Source organism: Cervus canadensis, chromosome 1 (genome assembly GCF_019320065.1).
Source record: "Cervus canadensis isolate Bull #8, Minnesota chromosome 1, ASM1932006v1, whole genome shotgun sequence".
Lineage (NCBI taxonomy): Eukaryota > Metazoa > Chordata > Mammalia > Artiodactyla > Cervidae > Cervus > Cervus canadensis.
In genome coordinates, this window is record NC_057386.1 from 33,157,213 (window position 1) to 33,179,150 (window position 21,938).

General features: G+C 51.9%; 2 protein-coding genes across 2 annotated transcripts; both read right to left on the reverse strand.

The window, feature by feature from the left end:
• Nucleotides 1–1,360: 1,360 nt before the first annotated feature.
• Nucleotides 1,361–7,555, reverse strand: EFNB3 (ephrin B3). Its single transcript, XM_043475112.1, has 5 exons — nt 6,912–7,555; nt 4,467–4,759; nt 4,210–4,302; nt 4,001–4,105; nt 1,361–3,582 (listed from the first exon to the last, which is right to left on the reverse strand). The coding sequence occupies exons 1-5, from the start codon at nt 7,031–7,033 to the stop codon at nt 3,173–3,175; spliced, it is 1,023 nt and encodes a 340-aa protein (XP_043331047.1). The 5' UTR covers nt 7,034–7,555; the 3' UTR covers nt 1,361–3,172.
• Nucleotides 7,556–9,159: 1,604 nt separating this feature from the next.
• WRAP53 (WD repeat containing antisense to TP53) lies at nt 9,160–21,507 on the reverse strand. The gene is made up of 10 exons (XM_043475127.1): nt 20,797–21,507; nt 20,544–20,642; nt 20,192–20,303; nt 11,621–11,709; nt 11,340–11,430; nt 11,100–11,232; nt 10,110–10,318; nt 9,813–9,916; nt 9,534–9,668; nt 9,160–9,421 (listed from the first exon to the last, which is right to left on the reverse strand). Exons 1-10 carry the CDS (start codon nt 21,198–21,200, stop codon nt 9,175–9,177), a joined length of 1,623 nt encoding a protein of 540 aa, XP_043331062.1. The 5' UTR covers nt 21,201–21,507; the 3' UTR covers nt 9,160–9,174.
• Nucleotides 21,508–21,938: the final 431 nt, after the last annotated feature.

A 21,938-nucleotide genomic window follows, 5' to 3' on the forward strand; every position in this document is an offset into this window, starting at 1 on the left:
AGGGAGAGACCATAGATGCCAGTGCTCTGAGGGGGTGTATCCCAGGGTAGTGCAGGGACTGCAGAATGCGCTGTTCCTCTCCCCAGCTGTGCATCTGTCCCCAGGTGTCTTCCTGTCTCTCAGCATGTTGTGATGTCTCGGCTGCTTTGGTGAGATGTTTGTCTGTCACGGAGACTGTTTATCCCCACTGCTCTCCCTCTCTTCTCTCCACCTGTTCCTCTGGATATATGTATAGGGGGACTCTTCCTTGGCTCTCTTGCCCCCTCTCACACACAGCCCTGCCCCAGTCATGGACCCCTCCCTCGTTCACTGGGCCCTGTTGCTGGGCTCTGGGTTGCCATAGTGACAGTTGCCAAGTCCCTGAGGCTGATAGCCAGCGATGGGGCTGTCGGCTCCATCCACGCGGGAGGCTGAGGGGGGCTTCCCATTGTGTGGAGAAGGGGATGTTGCCATGACAACCAACCCCCACTAAGGGGCAGGGACCAGCCCTTCCACACCCGCCTCCAGCCTCCCCACCTCAGGCAAGCTCCAGTGCAGGCTTAGAAGGCAGGAGTAGATTCCAGACAGCCCAGCACCTGGCCTTTCAGTTTTCAACTCCCCTCCTATAGCACCTGCACCTCTTGAGACCCAGGCATCTTGCTCAGACAGGGGGAGGGGCAGGGGTCCCACCAGATAGAGGCAGGCCAGGAGGACCCCTTGACTTCCAGGCAGATGGGAGACAGTGGGAGGGGACCTAAAGTCAGGGAGGGGCGGGCAGGGCAGAGGTTGTGACCCCTGCCGACTGGCTCCAGCGATGCTCCTGATGGCTGCTTTTGTGACTGGAGAATGGGGCTGAGTCTAGGGGGCTGGGCACCCAAGTTTTATGGGGAGAAGAGCCTGGGTTATGGGTACACAGGGACCCAGGGGATAGGCAGCTTGATGCCTGGGTCTCTGAGTCTTCTGGACATACAACGGCCTTGGGTCAGGGGAGGAGAGTATAGACTGAATACGTGAACATGTTTTTTCCACTTCGTTTCTGAGACTTGCTTTGAGTCTGGTACTTTGGTTTAACAATAGATACTTAGGCTTTCTCCCATGTTTGAATGTATATTTGGACAGCCCCAATAGGATGTATTGGCAACTCCCACTCCCACCTGGGTTTTTTCTCTCCCTCCATTGGAAGTGGCTGCCTTCCTCAGCCTTCTCACTCACCGCCTTACCCATCCCATCCCCCTCCCCCAGCACATCAGGCATTATCCACCTCAGTGATCCCACCCAACCCTCTCCCTTGGTTTCATGCAGTCCAACCCTCAGCTGGAAAGTCATTCTAACCACCAGTTCCCCATCCCAATTCAGGTCCAAACATTTTCCAGCCTTCTTGTCAACTTTTCAACTTTTTTATTCTTTTTTTTTTTTCTTTTGGTTTTTGTTGTTCAAATTTCCCTTTTACAGTAAAACTATTGAGATGACGGCCATATACCGCCACCTCCCCCATGGCAATATCAACTTCCTGTTCCCTGGAAGGAGTGATTAGAAAAATCAGGAAGGAGCTGGGAACTACAGCACCAGAGAGATGACCCCTGGTGGACAAAGCAACCATTTGGCTGGTGATTGAGGTGGCCGATGTGATGCCCAAGGGCAGCTCTGCTCTAATGGAAATGAGCTGGGAGGAAACTGAGGCAACATCCAATTGTGCACTAGAGGGCTGGAAGAGGTATCAGCTGGTCACTATGAAAAGAGTGGCTGTTGCTAAGGACCACCATTAGCTAGACGAGTCAGTAGGCCACCATTTTGGTCACTAAGAAGGGAGCTGTGTTGAGTTTGAAGGGAGTAGGATATGGAGGATATGATGAACAAGACAGCCATCTGGGTTACTGGGGACAACACATGGGTTCTTGGGGTCACCCTGTTGGGTAACAGAGACTATATTGGCATATGGAAAGGGAAAAACAAGACAAATTGAGCCTGCCACAGCAGATGGCAGTCACCTTAGCTGTCCTAAAAGCAGCACAGAGAACAGGGGAAGGGGGATCCTGGCACAAGCCACTGAATACTAGGAAGACCCTCCTCAGTCCACTTGATCTTCTTTAGAGTTAAGTTCCAGCTTCCTCCTGAAATGGGAAGAACTTCCCAAGTTCTTCCTGCCCCCCCTCCCTTCTCCACAGAGTATGAACCATCCACCTCCCCCCACCCCCCAGACTAAGCCACTTCCGGTTCCAGCCAGACCACTTCCTATTTCAGAAGTGCTACTTCCTGTCCTGGATGAAGGCACTTCCAGTTCCTGCTGCACTGCTTCTGCCACTTCCCAGGCCACTTCTGTCCAGGCCTGGTCACTTCTTGTCTGGAGCAAGTCACTTCCTGTCCCAAGTGGCCCATTCAGCATCAGACCAAGTCCATAAGTGTCCCGACCGGTTCATAGCTTGCTATTGGCCACTGGACAAAACAGCATATTTCTTCTCATGGTAGCTGTCTTGACCCAACCACCCCAAATGGCTGGAGTAAGTATGTAGAGGCCTGGGGCAGGGCAGAGGAGGAGTCTTGCTGCCCATGCCCTGAGCTGGGGTGGAATGCCAGAGCCTTCCCCATAAGGCCCCCATTTTTGGCAGACTAAGGGGAGTGGTTGGTAAGAGAAGTCAGAAGAGGGAGCTGAGGGGAGAAATGCTTTGAAGCCGCGACCCCGGAGATGGGAGGGGCACAGGATAAGAAGCCAAGAGGGTAAGTAAAAGGAGATACAGGGAGGAGGATGCTAGGGAAGAGGAACAGACCTAGAGACAGAGGAGAGAGAAAGAAAATAAAAGAGAGGGAGAAGAGAAAAACAGTGAGAGGCAGAAAGAGGAGAAGTACCAACCAAAAGACAGACTGTTCCCACCCCTAGCTCTCAGTGGGTGAGGGGAACAAGGATCTCTGGGTCATGATCAGAGGAGGAGCCTGAATCTCTGCCCCCTCCCCAGGGGAACAGGACCCAGAAACACAGACAGAAGGGTACACACAGCCAACCAGAGGGCAGGCGGTAGTTGGGTGGATGTCTCAGGGAATCCTAAAAGTGGAGGAGAGGCAAGAGCCAGGAGGAGCAGAGGAGCTGATGGGGCAAAGGGGGCCAAGGAGATGCTAGAGGTGTCCCTCAAACCATGAATTAAACTGGAGGAGCACCCCACAAAGGGCTGGATCCAGGAGAGCCAGGTCGGAGGAGCCCTCATACCTTGTAGTAGATGTTTGGGGGGCTCTGGGGGGGCCCATCCTGCACGATGTACACAGGATGCCCATAGTCACCACTCACCTTCTCATAGTGGGGACAGAAGGGGGGGTCTGCAGCCCCACCACCCCGTAGAGCTATGCCTAGCTCCCCAGGCTCAGTCTCTCTAGGTCCCATCCCGCCTCCACCCCCCAGGCCCAGGGACCCTCCCCTCCCGAAGGAGCCAGGACCAGGGTGGCGACTCTCCGAAGGCTTGGCCCGCCGTCTCCGCCAACACATGGCACCCCCAGCCCCTGCCACGCCCAGCAAGAGCAGCGCCAGCCCCCCTGCTGCCCCGGCCACTGCGGGTATGCTGGGAGGGGGCAGGGGGCCTTCAGCACCCCGAGAGGTTGCATTGCTGGTGGGGTCACCTGGCAGGGAAGGGGTGAAGGAGGAAAGAGGGGGAGGGGCTGAAGGAGCCACCTGGGCATCTGGACACCCAGGCTTGGGGGTTCCCATGGGCTCAGGCCCTTTGGGGACCCCAAGCCCTTCCCCTCCCTGCCAAGCCCCATTCCAAATCCAGGTGTGTCCAGCCCTTCAACCCGTGCCAGGCAGTCCTCCCCCCTTCTCTGACAGTGCTGATTGAAGCACTGACTTGGCTAATTAGTTCTAATTGAGTCTTTTCCTCATTTGGCTTCCATTCCCATCCCACCCTCCCATCTTCTCTTCTCCTCTTTCCTGTATCACTGCCCCCAAAACTGCAGAGGGAGGGAGAGGGTGGCAGCAGGGCAGCTAGGGTCTGAGAGCAGAGGAGGAGGGAAGGCAGGAGGCTGGACCCCTGGTTCCTACCTGCAGTGCTCTCTTTCCCGGGCTCCAGGCTGTGGGCTGCCCCTCGGTCTCTTTCCATGGGCATTTCAGACACAGGCTTTCGGGGGGCAGCCCCTCCTCGGGGACCTGGAGATGGGGAAGACCTGAGAGAGGGGCTGAGACAGCAGCCCCCTGACCATGAATATACTGCCCCAGCCTCCTTCAGCCCTTAGCAGGTGTGCCACGCTCACTTTGTCCCACTCGGAGAAGCACCTTCATGCCTCTGGTGAGGCACACACCTCCCTGCAAGCTCTCCAGGCCTTCCCGGGTTCCATCCGATGTGGCTGGAAGAGAACCAGAGGGAGAAGTTGGTGCTCAGAGCTACCCCTATTCCATCTCCACGCCTGCCCCCAACACCACCCGAGGTGGCTCCAGGGGTCCCTTCCCTTATCTGCCCTCAATCCCAGGGGTGCCTTCCCACTAGACCCTGCCCTCTGCCCAGCAGTACCAATTATGTAGTAATCGTGGTGTGAGCGGAACTCGTGGCCCCAGAGGTTAGGGCTATACTCCTGGAACTTGATGGTGAAGCGGAGATCCAGATCTGGCCGGTCACAAGTGAGGAGGAGGTTTGGGGCAGGGGGTGCCTCACAGCGCCGGCCCTGTGCACCCCCTACCAGATACAGCTTGTAGAACTCGTAATTAGGAGAGGAGTGGGGACCCGGAGGCCGGGCCCGGGGACAGAGCAGATCTAGCCGGTCCCCGATCTGAGGGTAGAGCACGTAACCACCCTCTGCCTGGAACCTGTGGGGAGGAGGGCGAGGTGGACAAGGATGAGAGGTGTCAGAGGCCTGGTCCCCAAGCTTTGCCCTCCTCACCCCTCACCCCTGCAGGGCAGCCTTTGTCTGAGTGGGGAGTCTGTTCTGACAGCATAGGCACTAAGGGCTCTGGAAGCTCACGTCGAGGAAGCAGCAGGAAGCCCAGCTCAGAGGTCTCCTGCCCCTTGGTGTGCCCAAATGCACTCTTCAGCCCGCCCTCACCACATGCACACTGCCATCTCTCGCTCCATCACCAGCCCTGTTGCCATGGCAACAGGATGCCAGTTACCAAGGAGCTGGCCTCTCTGGAACCACACAGCCCACCCTCCCAGGTGATTTCACTATTCCATGGCAGTCAACGATGGGGGCAGAGCCTCCCCTCACCCAGGCCACCACTGAATTTCAGGGATTTCAGGGCATAGGGGGCAGGATGGGAGGAGGGTATGGAAGGTGATCCAGTGACCCAAGTTAGCCAGGCAATGTGACAGGAGGTAAACCTGGCAATGGCCCTAAACGGGGCTAACGGGAACTAGGGTCTGTGGGCCAGATGCCCCAGATTTTACCCTGCTCAGCACCCATCTTCCCCCAGGTCCTGCACTTCCTAGGGAAAGTGACCTATTGCTTTGGAATGGAAAGAGCTGACTATTCTACCCACAGCTGACAAAAGCCCACGTCTCCCTTGGCCCCAGTGGCCACTAGTGTAACCTCCCAACAACTGCAGCCCCTACCTGTGCATGAATGGCAGACAGGGTCTCTAAACTTGGTCACAGGGGACTGCTGCTGGTATCTTCCCAGACTCCCTCCCATCCAACATCCCAAAGAGCCCCCAGAACACTAACTCCCTTTTTTCAACTCTATCGGAATAAGCCTAACTTATATCCTCACACTGCAGTTGATACTCCAGCTGCACGTGGGAGCTGGTGGGTAGGAGACTGAGAGAAGAAAAGATATTTGAGATTAGACCCCAAGAGAAAGAGGAGGGAGGCGGCCAGGCCAGGGAAATGTGACGGAGGCCAAAGAACAATCACCCTTGTTCTCCTTTAATGAGCTTATAATGTGTTCAAATACCTTACCTCTAATCTTCATAAAGGCTGTAAGGACTGAGGATACAAACTTGGAAAGGTTAAGTGACTTGCCCAAGGCCACACGGCCAAAAGCCACAGAGCTAGGATTAAGACTTAGAAGGTTATGAGCTCCAAAGAACAACCTCTTCCTATGGCCTCACACAGCCTCCCCAGGTAAGTAGGAAGTTTTCAAGACCCAGAACTCTTGTTCATGGGGAATGAGATCTGCATGGAGTCAAGGGAACTGGAGGACCTCCCAAGGGTTCTGTCCTACTCTGCGTGGCTTGAAGTTTCATCTGACCCCTGGCCTTTCTTCAGAGCAAAGGAAGTATGCCACGGGACAGAGGTCTGGTGGAAGAGCTTGCAGCAGAGATGGGGGAAGGGGCAACCGAGTCCTCAAGACTCCAGATGCAAGAGAGAACATGGGGGCTTTAAGGGGCTCCAGACTTCTTCCAGCGAGAAATCCCCAAGCCAGGAAGGGAGCAAAATCTTCTGCTTGGGAAATTGTTCCACCAAGGGCTCACCGACCCTCTATGGGCATAAGTGGGGAGATGGATGAGTGAAGAAGAGTCAAACAGGCATGGGCGAGTTGTCCCTGAAACCCCAACCTGAGCCCCTCCCCTCGCATCTCCACCACTGAGTCCCTTCTGGGGAAGGAGGCACCCCCCTTTCCTCTCAGCGCCTCAGCAGCACCTACTCAGCTGCTCTCCTGAGAGCTGACATTAACCAGGCTCCCTGTAAGCCCAGCCCCTGACACCACTCGAGTCTCCCACAAACCCAAATAACCACTCCCCGGCCCTCCGGGTTACCCAGGAACTTTCAAATCCTTGCCCCTTAGGGGTCTCTCAAACTCTTGACACATGGCTATCACCACCCACATCCAGCTCTGCGTGCCACTCGCGAATCTGGCTCCCAAGATCACCTCTGTCTGGTAACCCATCAGCTCACATCCACGCACCAGCACCCTCCCTCCGGCCTCCTCCCAGCTCAGAGAACCCAGCCCCCTCAAGTCCCCAAAGCTTCCAACCTTCCTGCCCAGGAGGTGTGGGGGTCTCCCCAGCCCAGGGCGCTCACCTCTTGTTTGCCGAATTCCAGTAGACCGGCTCCAGGCTGAGCCCAGACACCAGCCTCAAAACCCCGAGCAGCAGCAGGGCCCCAACTCGCACGCCCCCCAGCCCAGAATGGGGGGCCCCCATGACCCCGCCAAGGCCTGGGGGGCGGGGCACCAACTCCCCCAAAGTCGCTCACCCCTGGGGGGTGACTGCCTTGGCCGCCCGGGCTATTCTGCCCGGGCTGCCCGGGTGGCCGATGCCCCCAGCTCCCACGCGGACCCGCTTCCTGCTCCGCCTGTGCCCCCGCTCCGGAGCGCTCAGCCCGCAGGAGCCCTTCCAGGGGCGGTCTGCAGGCGCCCTATGCCCCCGGCCCACGCGCTGGCACCCCGGGATCGGCGAGAGGGCCTAAGTAGGGGACTGGGGGAGCTGGGGGCCGGGCGGGGGCGGCATGGGGCGCCAGGGAAGGGAGCGGGGAAAGGGGCGCCGAGCCGGAGCCCCAGCCTCGCTGGGATTGAGGGCAGCGGGCTAAGGGAGGAAACCAGTCCCGAGCTCAGGAGGGGGGAGTTAAAGGAGAGGCGGGGAGGGGGAGAGGATGGCGGAGGGAAAAACCGGAGCTGGAGCCCGAGTCGGAGCGGGCGGCAGGATCGCAGCCCATGTCCCCCACCCCCCTCACCTCGCGCACCTCCCGCCCGCCCAGCCGTCTCACCCCGTGCCCCGCCTCACTCCCCTGCGCGGTCTCTCACACCCCCTTTGTCTCTGCGACTCTCGGTCTCTGGCTTAGTTTCTGCCCACCTCCACGCCTGCCCTGGGATCGCCCGGACGGCTGGAATCTTCCGCTCTCTCAAATCCAGAAAGGCTCTCTCGCCCTCTACATCCCGAGGAACCCAGCCCCTTTCCCTCCCGCAGCCTCCTCCTCCCCCATCCCAAAACAACACCGCTGCTCTTGGGAGGTCTGGAGAGCATAATAATAACCTTGAAGGCTCCGCACTTTACGAGAGCGAGCGGAGTGGTTTGTCTAGACTACCTGTGTGAGGTGGGAGGGGCAGAGCTGAAGGATCCCCATTGCAGTGATGAAGAAACTGAGGCTGGGGAAGCCCTGCGACTTGCCCAAGGTCACACCGAGAATCTGGGATGAAGCTGAAACCAAACCCTGACTGCCGAACTCCCAGTCCTGGGGTCCCTTGTCACAGCTCCCCGACTCTTTACTGCTACCTGGGGGTTGATGAAAGGCAAGAGATTAGGGGGTAAAAGCGGGCCCTTCTTAGATGGTTGTGGGGAGAAATGGGTCTGGAGAGGAAAGGCAGAATCTACAACCCCAAACCCGCGTTCAGCCGGAAGGGCTGTTTCCAATTATCCTGGGGGAAGGGAGGAGGCTTTGCCTTTTTGGGTGTAAGAGCCCCGGCTTTCAGCACCTCTGGGCAGAGGTGACATTCCTCGCTCCTCTCCAGTCGTCATCACAGGCGTCCCGTTCTCCCCTCAGACTGGGAGTCCACAATCAAACTCTCTGCTGACAGTCTCTCTTCAGAGACCCCTTCTCAGTGTCTGGCAAGGTGTGTGTGGAGGGGAAGCGTCGAGCCACTGCTTGAAATAACAACTCCCCCCAACCCCCAACCAAAGACAGAGCAGATAAATGGGGAAACCAGACGAGTGACAGCTGCTGAATGACTCTCGCCCTTGCCGCGCATCTAACGGGAATACAGAACGTGACGTCTGTGGTTTTCGGCACCTTTACTCTCTCGTGTGTGCCCTTGACTCTGGCTACTCAGTCACCTGCCTCTCGAGGAGTCCAGGGGAGAGGAGGCGGTCCTCTGGCTCGCCTTCCCCCAGAGCTGACTAACGGTCCCTCTGCTGCCGAATGATGGTAAATAGTGTCGAGCGGGAGAAAGCGGGTGTCTCGTCTGTCACCGTCTGCACAGTCTCACAGTCACACCCAACAGTCTGACACACAGCTCCTGCCACTCCTGCTCAGCCACACTCACCCTGACCCCTGCCGCCCCCACCTTGGGAGTGAGATTTCAAACAGGTTTCCCCCCTTCAGTTTACCAAGTTGCCTAGCAACCCGCCAGTCAATGGCATGAGGCCCCACCCCCCACTGGCTTGACTTCACACCAAGCTTCGCAGCCCCATTGGTTCCCGCCTAGTCCCGCCTCTCAACCCTGGTTTCAGGAATATTATGCCAGTCCCCGCTGCTGGACCCCGGAGCCCACTGGTACCCCTCCCAGCCTCATCTCCATCATCTGCCTCCCCAAAGAGACACAAAGACTCTAGTATCATATAAAATCTTTTTATGTAAACTCGCCCCCACCTCCTTCTGTCCCTCCCTGTCCCATCTCCTCCTGGTGAGCATTTGAGATGCTGGTGTCTGGGCCCCCCCCACACCACCAGAGCTGAAGCTGACATTCGAGGTGCACGTGGCGCATGGAGAGCAGAGGAAGGTCCACTTCCTCCCCCTCCTCATCCCCACTCTCTGTGGGCTCCGGAAACACACGCTGCCCGGAGGCGGTGGCCAGCAGAGGCAGGCTAGGGTGCAAGCTATAGGGAGAGATGGGTGGCGCTGGTCAGTTCCCTAAGCCAGGATGCCCACTCCCTCAGGTTTACCTCCCTCCCAAACTGAGCCCCCAAATGTGCAAAATTGACTCGTGACCTCACGCCATTGGTGCAGTCCTTCTGAGGCTGGAAACTCAGCACTGGCTCCGGCTTGCTCTCAAGCCCCGCCCCGCCAGTGTCCCACACAGAGACAGCCCCGTTAGTGCTGCCGCTCACGAGGAACTGCCCGGTCCTGGGAGAGAGAGGAGAGGCCTGCTGGCATGCAGTCATCACCCGGGGCAGGAACCCTTCACCATCAAGGGCTGGGATCCCGCAGTTGGGCTCTGGCATCCCAGGGGCATCAAGGCCCCAGCAAGGAGGGCTGTCAGTCACTCACGGGTCCAAATCAAAGTAGATACGCTGATTGGTGGTCACCTCGCGGCTCAGGGACCACAGTGGGTGGCCAAGCTGCCGAAGATCCCAGCACAGAAGCTCAGCATCCTGAGGACAAAAAACAGGAGCCTAGAATCCACCCTCCACTCCCCTGCCTCCAAGACACACCTGCTTCCCTCCAGGGTTATAAGCACTCCTTTAGCTGATGTTTTCCCTTATGCCCATCTCCCAACACAGCAGACTACATCCCCACTCTTGCCTTCTACCCACTTGTTCTGGAACCTCAGAATATGAACCCTACCTTGCGGGCTCCGGAGAAGAAGCGATTGCCATCAGGGTGAAAGCAGAGGTGCGTGATGCCCCCTTGGTGTCCTCCCAGCAAGGCAAGAGGGGAGCCATCTTCCCAGGTGTACAGGCCCAGGGAGCGGCCATAGGAGCCACAGGCGTAGAGGGGCTGGGTTGGGCTAAAGGCTATGCAGGAAATGATGCCACTCTGGCCCTGCCTTTTTGCTAGAAGGGGAAGGAACAACATGGGGGAGAGGGCAAGAGTATCCAGCATTAACCAGGCTAATCAAAGATGTACCTCCATCTCCTGTTCCAGAGCCCAGGTGCTGGACTCAGTGTACCCCACACCCCATTCATTTTCAGCAGGATGAAAACTTCTGATGCTCCCTAAATCTTTCTATCCCCTTCAAAGGACCGAAAGATGCAAGCCCAACTTTCTTCCCTCTCAAACCTCAATTTTTCCTTTTTTAAAAAAATTCCATCATAGTTTTTTCTCCAGTCCAACACCTATTAAGCATTCAATTACTTTTATGACTTTTTTCAATTGCTTTTATTTTTTCCTTTGGCTGTGCCACAGGACATGCAGGATCTTAGTTCCCTGATGGGGATCAAACCTGCGACCCGTGCAGTGGAAGAGCAGTCTTAATCACTGGACCGCCAGGGAAGTCCCCTCAATTTTTCCTTGGAAGGGTCAGAAAGTTGAGACTTATAGGCAAACGGAATCAGCTTCTCCAGTTTCTTGAAAAAAACCAAGACTTTGGGAACCAAGAGGTAAAGAACCGACAGGGGAGGGGCTCAGGAGTGAACCAGCTCTTGACTAGAGTTTGACCTTGGGAAAGTTTTATCCCCTCCCTGAGTCTGCTTTCTCCTCTGCCTACTGGGTACAACCTCCCAGGGATGTGAGGATAACAACCCCCCAACCCCCCAGCTCCACACATGACCACAGGGCTCCTCTGCTCTTGGCTGGGCCCCTTTCTCTCCTCCCTTGGAGGTGCAGACTGCTTACCAAACGTGGTTCGGACCTCGCAGTCTCGGCCGGGCCGGGATGTGGAGAAGACACGCACGGTCCGGTTGAAGCCACAGAAGAGCTGGGAGCCATCCGGGGAGAAGCAGAGCGAGTGGGCTGCCGTCAGCTCATCCTGGGGGAAGGGAAGGGCTGGAAACAGGCCTGGCGCAGAGCCTCTTCCTTCTCTAGGAAGGAGAGCTGGGCCAGGGCAAGCCCTGGGGCTGGGCAGAGAGTCCCTACCAGGTGATTATAGGAGCGAAAGGAAGCCCGGAGCTCCCCGGTGAAGGCGTCCCAGATGTGAATTGGGTTCTCCCGGCTGCTGCTGGCCACGCTGAGAGAGACATGGACACTGAGGCCCCGGTGCTGTCAAAGGAAGGGGAGGAAGCCAACTGACCGGCCCTCTCAGCTCACATCTGAAAGGCAAAGCAAGCTTCCCTCCTCCTGAGACCCCCAGCTGTCTCTCAGTAGAGAGTCCCCTTAAAACGGGTGGGGAGGGAAAGTAGGCAAAAGACATCACTTACTAGGAGGTGTCCGGCTGAGCTGAAGACATCAGGGAATACCAGCAGTAGTCATAGATGGTGTCGCCTTCCACCATTCGAAGGACGGGGGCCTGGACAGAGATGCGGAGATGCCTGGGTCACTGGTAGGAAAAGGAGGCCCACTCGGACCTGGAGCAGCTTTATGGCAGAGGGAGACACTCTGTGGGCACTTAACCAGGCAGGGGAAGGCAGATCAGGCAAATACAAGAACAAGATCTTGATCTTCAAATTCAAGGCTCAGCTCAGATTTTCACATCAGACTTGGGGCACTAAACGCCATACAGATTTATCTTTTTGCTTTGTCAACACTTAGAGAGGAAGCAACACACAACACCCCAACCCAGAGACAAAGAACCAGCCAATGATGCAAATACCCACCGAGCCATCTACCAGGTGCCACTGGATTCTTTACAAAAGTTATTGACCAGTTCAGACAAGCAAGTATTAAAACAAAGCCAAACCAAACCCTGTGAGGCCTCCACTCAGCTTAAGAAACAAAATATTTTACCAAACAGTTAAAAGCCTCTTCCCAGTGAAACCCTCCTTCAGAGGGAAACACTATCCTGAATTTATCATTCTTGTATACTTCTTTAGGAATATATTCATAGAGGAAAGACAATATATAGCATGGTCTCGCTTGCCTTTAAACTTAATATGAATGGTACCAAGCTGTAGGCATCCCATCGCAATTATGAGATTTATGGTGACAAACTTAGCTCGAATTCATGCATTTTCCCTGCTTCACAGCACTCCATTCACGCATCCTTCTCTATTGACAGTCACTGATGTTTTTCCAGTTTTTGGCGAGTGTGCTTTAACAATCTGGTACACATGTGGGAGGGATTCTCTGCAGTTTCTGCTACCGAGGGAAACCACTGGGTTCCACGGTATGTGCTCTGCCAACTCTACAAGATTGTGTCACATTTTTTCCCAGAGTGCTCATCCCAATTTATTCCCCCCGCAGCAGCGTATAGGAGCACCCATTGCTCTGCCTTCTCTTGCTGTTGCCAGACTTCCATATTTTTCTCAATTTGAAGGCTGTGAAATGGTATTTCATACAAACTAAACTGGCATCTCTCATTACCAGTGAAGTGAAGACATTTTTCCTTTTAAGGGCACTTTCTCATAGTTTTTGCTCAGTTTTCCCCTTGGTTGTTGTCTTTGACTTACTGACTTGAAGGAAATCTTCACATCAGCAGGATACCAGTCCTTTGTCACTTACTTGCTGGCCCTTGGGGTGATGTCACCCAGCTGTGACTGCAGGTCCACTTCTCCACTCTTAACCCTTGCATCTGACTGCCTGGAGGAAAGTTCCACTAGGGCATCACAGAGGCTCCTCAAACTCAGTTTAGCCAGGATAGACCCATCCTCTGCTGCCTCTGAATCTGCTGCTCCTCCTGGGCTCTCCACCCCGTTCTCAAGCCTGAAGTCTGAGCACCCTGACTACTACTTGCTTCACGCCCTTTCCTCTCCTGGTCCAACCCAAGGCCAGAGCTTGCTGATTCCACCTCCTAGGTTCGCTTGAACGTGTCTCCTTATCTTCGATCCCACGTGTAGCCACTACCTTCTTGCCAGCGTTTCTACACATGCCCTGGCCTCCCTCCTCCCCATACTCTAACCTGCCACTCAATTTTCCACTCTGCAGCCACACTAAGGCCCTGGACGCTTATACCACATCATTCTCCTGCTCAAAACATTGCAATGCTTCTCCACAACCCTCAGTATAAAACCCAATCTTCTAGGAACCTCCCCTTACCAGGCATCTACCCCACACTCACCTCTCCAGGCTCATTCCTCACCCCTGTCTTCTTTCCTGTAACATCTCCACACTCTACCATCCTGACTCCCAGCTCTGAGAAGGTGCCAACTCACTGCACTCCTGGGCTGCAGGCTTTCACACACACTAGACTCCAAGTCTGGAACAGCCTTCCCTCATTTCCCCCAACAACTCTTCCTGGTCAAATCCGAGCCATCCTTTGGGTCTCTCAGACACTTCTCCCCATGGGAAGCCTCCCCCTCAACCACGTTCCAAATGCCCTCTGCGCCTCCACTCTGCACAAGTCAGGAATCACGTCTGTCTTACTTACCACTGTTTCCCCAACACTGGGGAACCAGCACAATCAGTAGTCAAATGTTTTAACAGGAAAATGGAAACAGAAGACTGTCCCAATAACATAAGGCCCAAAATAATAGCATCTTGAATTAAAATAGAATGAAGCGGATAAATTAGAAAGATCAGGTGGACTTGATAGGATTTGGTAATTAATTGGATGTGGGGGTTAGGAGAGGGCGATTAAAGGATGAGACCCTGGTTTCTGGTTTGGATACCTAAGGTCACCAAGATGGTGGAAGGACTTGGCATGCACAGGAGAGCTGAAGTGCCAAGGTACTCAGCAAGTTAGGGAGAATCAGACAGCCTAAGCCACAAAGGAAGTTTTTACAAAGCAAAAGAGCAATTGTCTGGATATAGCATCTGAGAATGAGGACACCCCCTCCCCAACCTGAGATACGTAGGACACAGGTTGTGCAGTTTCCCCTAGAGAAGGTACAGGAAAGGGAGGCCTCAGGCAAGAGCCACAGGGTAGGCAGAGTACTCAGGGAAGAGGCGGGGACTTAGAAACAAGAGTTCCAGAAAGCTCTGTGAAAAGGTAGAAAAAGGAGGGGAGGAGTTGGGAAACTATGCTGAGAAGAAGCAGTACACAGATGTACAAAAATACCCCCAAAACCCTCCCCCAATTTCCCCACCTACATAAATGCTATCCATTTCCATACCAAACTTTCAGACATTAAAAATGAAAATACCATGCCTCAAGGCCAAAACACCAAAACATGAAACAGAAACAATAATGCCACAAATTAAATACAGACTTAAAAAAGAAAATACCTAATCAGTGAAACTGTGATAGAATTGGTATACTCATATTGCCAACAACAGTAATAATAATAAAAAGAATAAACAGCATAAAAAGCTTTTGAAAACAAACCGATTATTGTTATTACAAGACATAAAAAAAAATATTGATACTCTCCGACGTAGGGTATTTCTTACTTATAAAACTTCTCTGGAGCAACAACCTTTCATCTTGGGGGCTCGTCCGGGATCCTTCAGGACAAGATGGGCCTGATAATCTATGTGAGCCTACTTCTGCTGACTCCAAAAATCCTGAGTCTGCCTGCCGTTTGATCCTCAAGACAATGCCTTCCTGTCCTGGGCTCACTCCTATGCTGCATTCCACAATCGGTCTAACTGCTGGGTCTGCGGAGCACTCCCCATGGTGGACATCTCCACTTCAAGGAAAAGACTTTCTCCAAGTCTGCGAATACCTTCGACAACAATCACACGTGATGCCTCTTCTTAAACTGATGACATCTAACAACCTTAAGATGGACTGATGTAACTATGGACATAATGTGACTTTTCATTTTGATTTTAACTTGGTTTAATGACTATTTTGCCTTACATCTGTAACTGTATAATGGGGTTTTCTAACCGTCTAAAAGCTTTTAATTTACAAATAGTTGTCCGAGCTCCTATGAGTGCCACAGCCTCCTCCAACTATTACTTGGAGCCCCTGGATCAGACATCCTCACTATGAGGATTAGGAGAATATGTTGCCTCACCAATTTAGGGACAATGCCCCTTGTCAGCTCGGAAGCAGTTATGAAATGAGAATGACGCCCCTTTTCCCTAGGCAACATAATTCTCCTAAAAGAAAAGGGGGGGAATGAGAGAGTCATTTCCTAGGCAAGTTGATAAGAAGTCTAGGGGTCCCCAAGGAGAGGTCTGGGATATTCAAGGAGGAAAAAAGGACAAACTTTTTTACTTTTTTTCCTCTACATTCCTTAGGATTATATAACAATAATGTATCCTGCCTGAGGACAGTCTAAACCCTCTGGCTAATTCTGTTATCTTAAAACATAAATTATGGGAGTAGGTCTGGTCTTTACAAGGATGTATCCTGCCTGAGGACAATCTTTGGATTAAACCTTCTGGCCAACTCTGTTATTTTAAAATGTAAATTATGGGAGTGGGTCTGGTGAGGTCTTTACAACCTCCAGATATTCTTTGGATTCATTGGAGAGTATATAACTCCATTGCTAACACTAGCAAAGGGGGTACTCTTTTGCCCCCTTCTGATGCCTATGTCAGAAGCTTTCTCTACCTCCTTTATACTTTAATAAAACTTTATTACACACACACACACAAAAAAAACTTCTCTGTTTCTCTGAAGAATCTCCATCAGAACACATGGAGATATTCACTGAAAAATAATTTATGATATAAAAAATCCTGAAAACAATCCAAAAGTCTAAAACAGAGGAACAGTTAAGAAAACTATCATAAGCATTCAATGCAATATCATAAACCATTAAGCATGATAACCACAAAGACTAGAGGACCACAAAAAACATTTATGATATGATTGTCAAAAGTAATAGTGTACAAAACCATCTACCATGGTATTACAACCACATAGAAAGCTTCAGTATTTGGACAGAGCTTATGACAATGACAGAAAACCAAAGACAAACCCAGATAGTATATTAAAAAGCAGAGACATTACTTTGCCTACAAAGATTCGTGTAGAGTCAAAGCTATGATTTTTCCAGTAGTTATGTATGGATGTGGGAGCTGGACAATAAAAAAGGCTGAGCACTGAAGAACTAAGGCCTTTGAACTGTGGTGTTGAAGAAGACTGTTGAGAGTCCCTCGAACAGTAAGGATATCAAACAAGTCAATCCTAAAGGAAATCAACCCTAAATATTTATTGGAAGGACTGATGCTGAAGCTGAAGCTCTTAATATGGTGGCCACCTGATGCAAAGAGCTGACTCATTGGAAAAGACCCTGATGCTGGGAAAGATTGAGGGCAGGAGGAAAAGGGGACAACAGAGGATGAGATGGTTGGATGGCATCACCAACTCAACGGACATGAGTTTGAGCAAATTCCAAGAGATGGTGAAGGACAGGGAAGGCTGGCGTGCTGCAGTCCATGGGATTGCAAAGAGTTGGACACGACTGAGCGACTGAACAATAACAACTAGAAAGACTGTATAAAAACATAAAGGGCTGAATTTTGTAGAGCGGTGGGAAAACAACGACTTTTCCCCCTTTGTACCATTCTCATTTCTCTAAAACAAGTGTGTGCAATAAACGTTCAATCTCTCACATTTCCAGCCTCCTCTAACTATCCCTGCTCCTGAACTTTCAGGCTGGCTGCATTTTCAGGCAGGCCCACTGGTCCTGGCTTCTGGACACTGGTTTCTATTCCAGGAACCAGGGCGAGGTGTGCCTTACAGCTTGCACAAAGAACTCCCATGTCTGCAGTCTCCAAGCTCACAGAGGTGCAGGATAAGCAGGCGTTCAGGACCATCCCTGCAACAGGGCACCCTTCTTTCACAAGACCTGCGCTCCCACTGACCCACAGGCTTGGCATGTAGACTGTTCTCAATGAGTATTTGTTGAACGAATCAGTCAATGAAAGAATGAATAAAAATGCCCAACATTCTGGCCTCTGCCATTCCTTGACTTCCTCAGCACCCACGGCCACCACCTCCACTCTGGACCAGCTGCCCACACCCACAACTGAGTCATCACCACAATCTCTGGCCATCATCTCCAACCCATCCAGGGACACCCCACCGGTCTAGTAGTTAGGACTCCGTGCTTTCACTGCCAAGGGAGGGCCTGGGTTGAGGGTGGGGGGGAAGAACATCCAACCCATTTGGCTCCCTGAATTTCTACCACAATAACTGTTCAGCTTCAAAACCCATTTACAACCCATTTCCTTACCCACCTTACATGCTGGTCAACCATGACAGGGGTACCCTGGCAGACACTCTCGAAACACCCCTGGTCTTTCTGTCCTGGCAAACCCCAGCCAGACCTCCTATTCCTCCTAGACCATGCTTGCACTCAACTAACATCAAGGACTACTAGTGTGTACTGAACACTGACTACGTGCCAAGCACTATTTTAAGCACTTTACCCTAATTCTTTTAATTCTCACCATAATGCTATGAAGTGGGTGCTATTATTACCATCCTCATTTTACAAACAGAGAAACTATAGTCAACTTACTGAGGAAAGATGCACAACCATGCTAACTGGTCTCACTTTCAATGAAGGATTACAAATTTCTAGCGGGCACTGAGCAAATAGTAATGACGGGCTTCCCTTGTGGCTCAGCTGGTAAAGTATCCGACTGCAGTGCGGGAGACCTGGGTTTGATCCCCGAGTTTGGGAAGATCCCCTGGAGAAGGGAAAGGCTACCCACTCCAGTATTCTGGCCTGGAGAATTCCATGGACTGTATAGTCTGTGGGGTCACAAAGACTGTGCGGACACGACTGAGCAGGGAAAAAAAAAAAAGAAAAGCAATGCTACTCTACACCGAACATTCCTTGGTGGGTTTGATTTTCTTCTCCCAGGGGAATGATCATTTCACACCTTCTGCTGTCTCCCCACAGCCCCCTTCCTTCAGCTGATAGCCTCCCAATATGCTTCCCTGAGAAGCCAAGAGACTGAGACACCCAAATCTTCCCATGACCAAACAACTGCCTCTGAACACCCCCTTTGCCTTTCTTCCCACGGCGAGCAAGGATTCTGCGCCTGTCAAAGTCTTCAATGTGCTCTGGATCCCGTCTTCTCCCAGTCACGCACGGACTTTGTCACACACAGCCCTCTCTTGCAGCAGCGATTCCTCCCTCTCTACTGGTTATTCCTGACCTCACAGAAGCATCTTGTTAACCTTTCTTTGACCCCACATTCCCTCCGGTCACCATTCCATTTCTCAGCTCCCTTTCACAGGGAAACACTTTCAAAGAATTTCCTCTTCCACCCTCCCACAATGGCTTCTGCCTCCAACATTTCTCTGAAAGTGCTTTTCTTAAAGTCACTAACGTTTTCTTGGATCATTCTCTAAACCTACCGTCACTCTCAACATGGTTAGACATGATCAGAATCATCAGACATGATTTTGGCCTCCACTTTTGTAACTTCGCCTGTACCCATCGCCATGTGCCGGAGCGCTCCATCTGCTTGAGCCTTCTTCTCCATCTCCACTTTCTTGAGATTGACTCCATTCTCAATTCCAAGATACCATCAACACGCTCTCCCACTTTCAAAGTATATCCCCAGCACCCTTCTCCAAGTCTTTCCTTAGGTTTACATTTCACATTTAAAGTACCTAAAAACCCTAAATTCCGTTCCAACACCTCTTCATATCCTCTGAGTAAACTGTATCCCCATCCACCCAACTGACTTCCAAGTCCTAAGAAATATACTTCAAATCCACCCACGTCTATCTCTCCAGATACCACACTAGCACAAGCCAACATCATTTTTTACCTAGACTGTGGGATACACATCCGGATGAATTTCCACTCTTGCCCACTCACAATCCATTCTCTAGATTTCAGCCATCATTTCAATCCTCTCTTTTGGTCTCTCCTACGGCTTCCTCAAAACACTCCAAATGCCCTACCCACAAGATGTGGCTGCCAGCCACCTTGCCATCTTCACCATGCTTTCCCCCTCACTGGCCTTGGTCCAGGTGCACTGGCTTGCTTTCTATTGCTTGAACACACAAGGCTCTTTCCCAGCTCTAGGTCTTTGTATAATAGCATTTTTGCCTCTTCTTGGAAAACTTCACATGACTGATCTCGTCATCCTCCAGATATCAGCTCAAATGCCTCTTCTTCAGAGAGCCCCTCCCCTGACCTTTTTTTTAATCTAAAGCAGCATCCTCAGGACTTTCCTAGTGGTCCAGTGGCTAAAACTCTGAGCTCTCGATGCAGGGGGCCTGGGTTCAATCCCTGGTCAGGAAACTAGATTCCACATGCCACTAAGATCCTGCATGCTACAACTAAGACCTGGCACAGCCAAATAAATAAATAAAGTTTAAGTAAATAAATAGGTAAATAAAATGACACTATTCAAAAATACAAATAGGTAAAAATAAAGCAGCATCCTCTAAGAAATATACTTCAAATATACTTCAAATCCACCCACGTCTATCTCTCCAGATACCACACTAGCACAAGCCAACATCATTTTTTACCTAGACTGTGGGATACACATAGAACAGTCTCTCTTTGTTCTATTTATTTCCTTCATAGCATTTATTTATTTCCTTTATAGATTTGTTATTATCTGTAAAGAACTTCATTATTTATTGCTTTACACGTTTGTTGTCTGTCTCCCACACAAAAAAGCAAACCAGCTCTTTGTCTCATTCATCACTTTATCCCAATACCAATAAATGACTACTGGTGGTCATTCAACACATCTCTGTAAATCAATTAAAAACCACAGTGAGAAAGCCAGGACTCTTTTACAGGAAACACATATTCCTAACTAAAGAAAGACAAACATCTCTTTTAAGTGACTTCGGAATTCAGGGTAGAAATATTACTTGTGGAAACTCATGGCAAAGAAGTGTCCTGCCTGAGAAACAGGAAACATGTGGACCGTTCTTTCTCCATCTACAGGAAAGCCTTAAATGTGCAATGTCTGATGAAGTGGCAGAGTTAGCTCTTAGCCCCTGCCCTTACCATTTCTGCATATTCCAGTTGCTCCCCCTCATTGTACAGCTCTGGGGGCAGGTTATAAATCCGCAGAATATTATCAGCACTATTGGTCAAGATGCAGGAACCGTCAGGGGCCCTAGGAGGATGAAAGAGTTAGAAAGCTGGACAGACCTAGATCTTCCAAGTGCAGGGCTAGGGCTGAGCTGACCTCTGGGACAGAGAAACACCCCTAGGACCTTGAGGAGAGAAGACACACAATCCTAAATGCAACTGAAGCTCAGGCCAGGAATTCTTACTCCTTCTCCCAGATAACTGGGCTGTTTTAAGGTGGAAATCCTGCGCGTGGTTTCCTCCTTGCCCCATAATCCTCACTTACCACTTACAGCCTTTCAAGAAGTTTTCAGGTTGGGTGATGAACTCTGACCAAGAACCACTGAGAAACCGAGGCACCTGGGAGAAGCTGTAGTTCCAAACGCTGTAAGGAAGATGGGGGGCGGACAACAAACCTGGGTCGCCAAAGCGAAGTGGAAACGGGCCTGGAGAAATGGGGCTGAGGACTGGCCTATGAGATTACCTCACACTCCCAATCTCCTCAGATTCCTGAGCCAACTGCTAGCAGCACCACTTACGTGTATCCCTCATCCTCTGAAGTCAGTTCTTCAGACACACCTTCCACGTCTTCTCCGGGCCCCAACTCTGGCCTGTTTGTTTCTTCTGCAGGAAGGCTCACATTTTCAGAAAGTTCTTTCTCCTCGACACGACTGTTCAGCTCACTAGGAGAACCAAACCCTGTTTCCAGGGAAGTGGAGAGAGAAGCTGGGACCCCTTCCTCCAGCTCCTGGGACAGAGCTAAGCCAGCCACGGGATCTGAGGACACCTGGGGCGGATCATCCCCATCGCGTGGCGGTGGCATCAGTTCAGGGTCCGTATTTTTATCCATCGGGGAAGCCTGAGGAGAGAGACGGGCTGGAGCTGGGGCCTGGTCTGAAGGAAGGCAGTCTGGAGCTAACTGTGGAGCCTCCGGTGTCTTCATACTGCAGAGGAAGCGCGGCAGACATTGGCCGCGGCCAGGCAGCCCTCTTCCCGTCGGCTACCAGGGGCCGAGCCCGCGGAGCAGCCGAGCCCGCTTCCAAGTTCTCACGGATTGGGGTGCAAAACTGGAGAAATGCTTCAGTGTGTGCCTCCTCCCGGGAGGGGGCACAAGGCCCAGCGAATAAACAGCGTTCCTAAGCCTAGTCAGTAGCTATGTGCCACCAGTTCTCGCGGGATTTGGGGCCACCTTTCCATTGGACCCCCGCATCCCTGATCAGACTTCGCGCGCAACCCAAAGGAGGGGCGGTGTAGGAACGTAACAGGTCACGGGTAATCGTTCCCATCAAGCCCTGGGGCTCTGGGAAGTTTGAAGTGCCTGTTGGGAGCTGTAGTCCGAAAGCTTCTGCCTCGACGGGAAGTGCTTGAGCTCCCCCTGTGGCCTTCGGCGATCATTCTTAAAGCACCTACTCCCCTCCCCAACCGGCAGAGGGCGCCAGCGCTGTATTCGATATTACAGGTTTTGCGCCTCTTTTGCATCTCATTAGCTAAATTTTTCAGAACTCCCGTCTTTTTTCATTCATTCAATAAATATTTATTATTGAACTCTTACTTGCTACCCAGTACTGTAGTAGGTACTGGGAAACAACAATCAATAAGATTGCAGACAAGGTCTCTGCCCTTCTAAGTCTTAGGTTGCTATGTATTGAAGGCAAGGAACAAATCACTTCAGAAAGTGATA

Bases quoted from the DNA above. Each gene is read 5' to 3' on its own strand.
- WRAP53 (XM_043475127.1), bottom strand. From the start codon at position 21,200: ATGAAGACACCGGAGGCTCCACAGTTAGCTCCAGACTGCCTTCCTTCA. The intron at 11,233-11,339 runs GTAGGGACTCTC...CCCTTCCCCCAG, and splicing joins TTCGCTCCTATAATCACCTG to GATGAGCTGACGGCAGCCCA. The intron at 10,319-11,099 runs GTAAGCAGTCTG...TTCCCCTTCTAG, and splicing joins CGAGGTCCGAACCACGTTTG to CAAAAAGGCAGGGCCAGAGT.
- EFNB3 (XM_043475112.1), bottom strand. From the start codon at position 7,033: ATGGGGGCCCCCCATTCTGGGCTGGGGGGCGTGCGAGTTGGGGCCCTG. The intron at 4,303-4,466 runs GTACTGCTGGGC...GTTCTCTTCCAG, and splicing joins CCACGATTACTACATAATTG to CCACATCGGATGGAACCCGG. The intron at 4,106-4,209 runs GTGAGCGTGGCA...CCCCATCTCCAG, and splicing joins GCTTCTCCGAGTGGGACAAA to GTCCCCGAGGAGGGGCTGCC.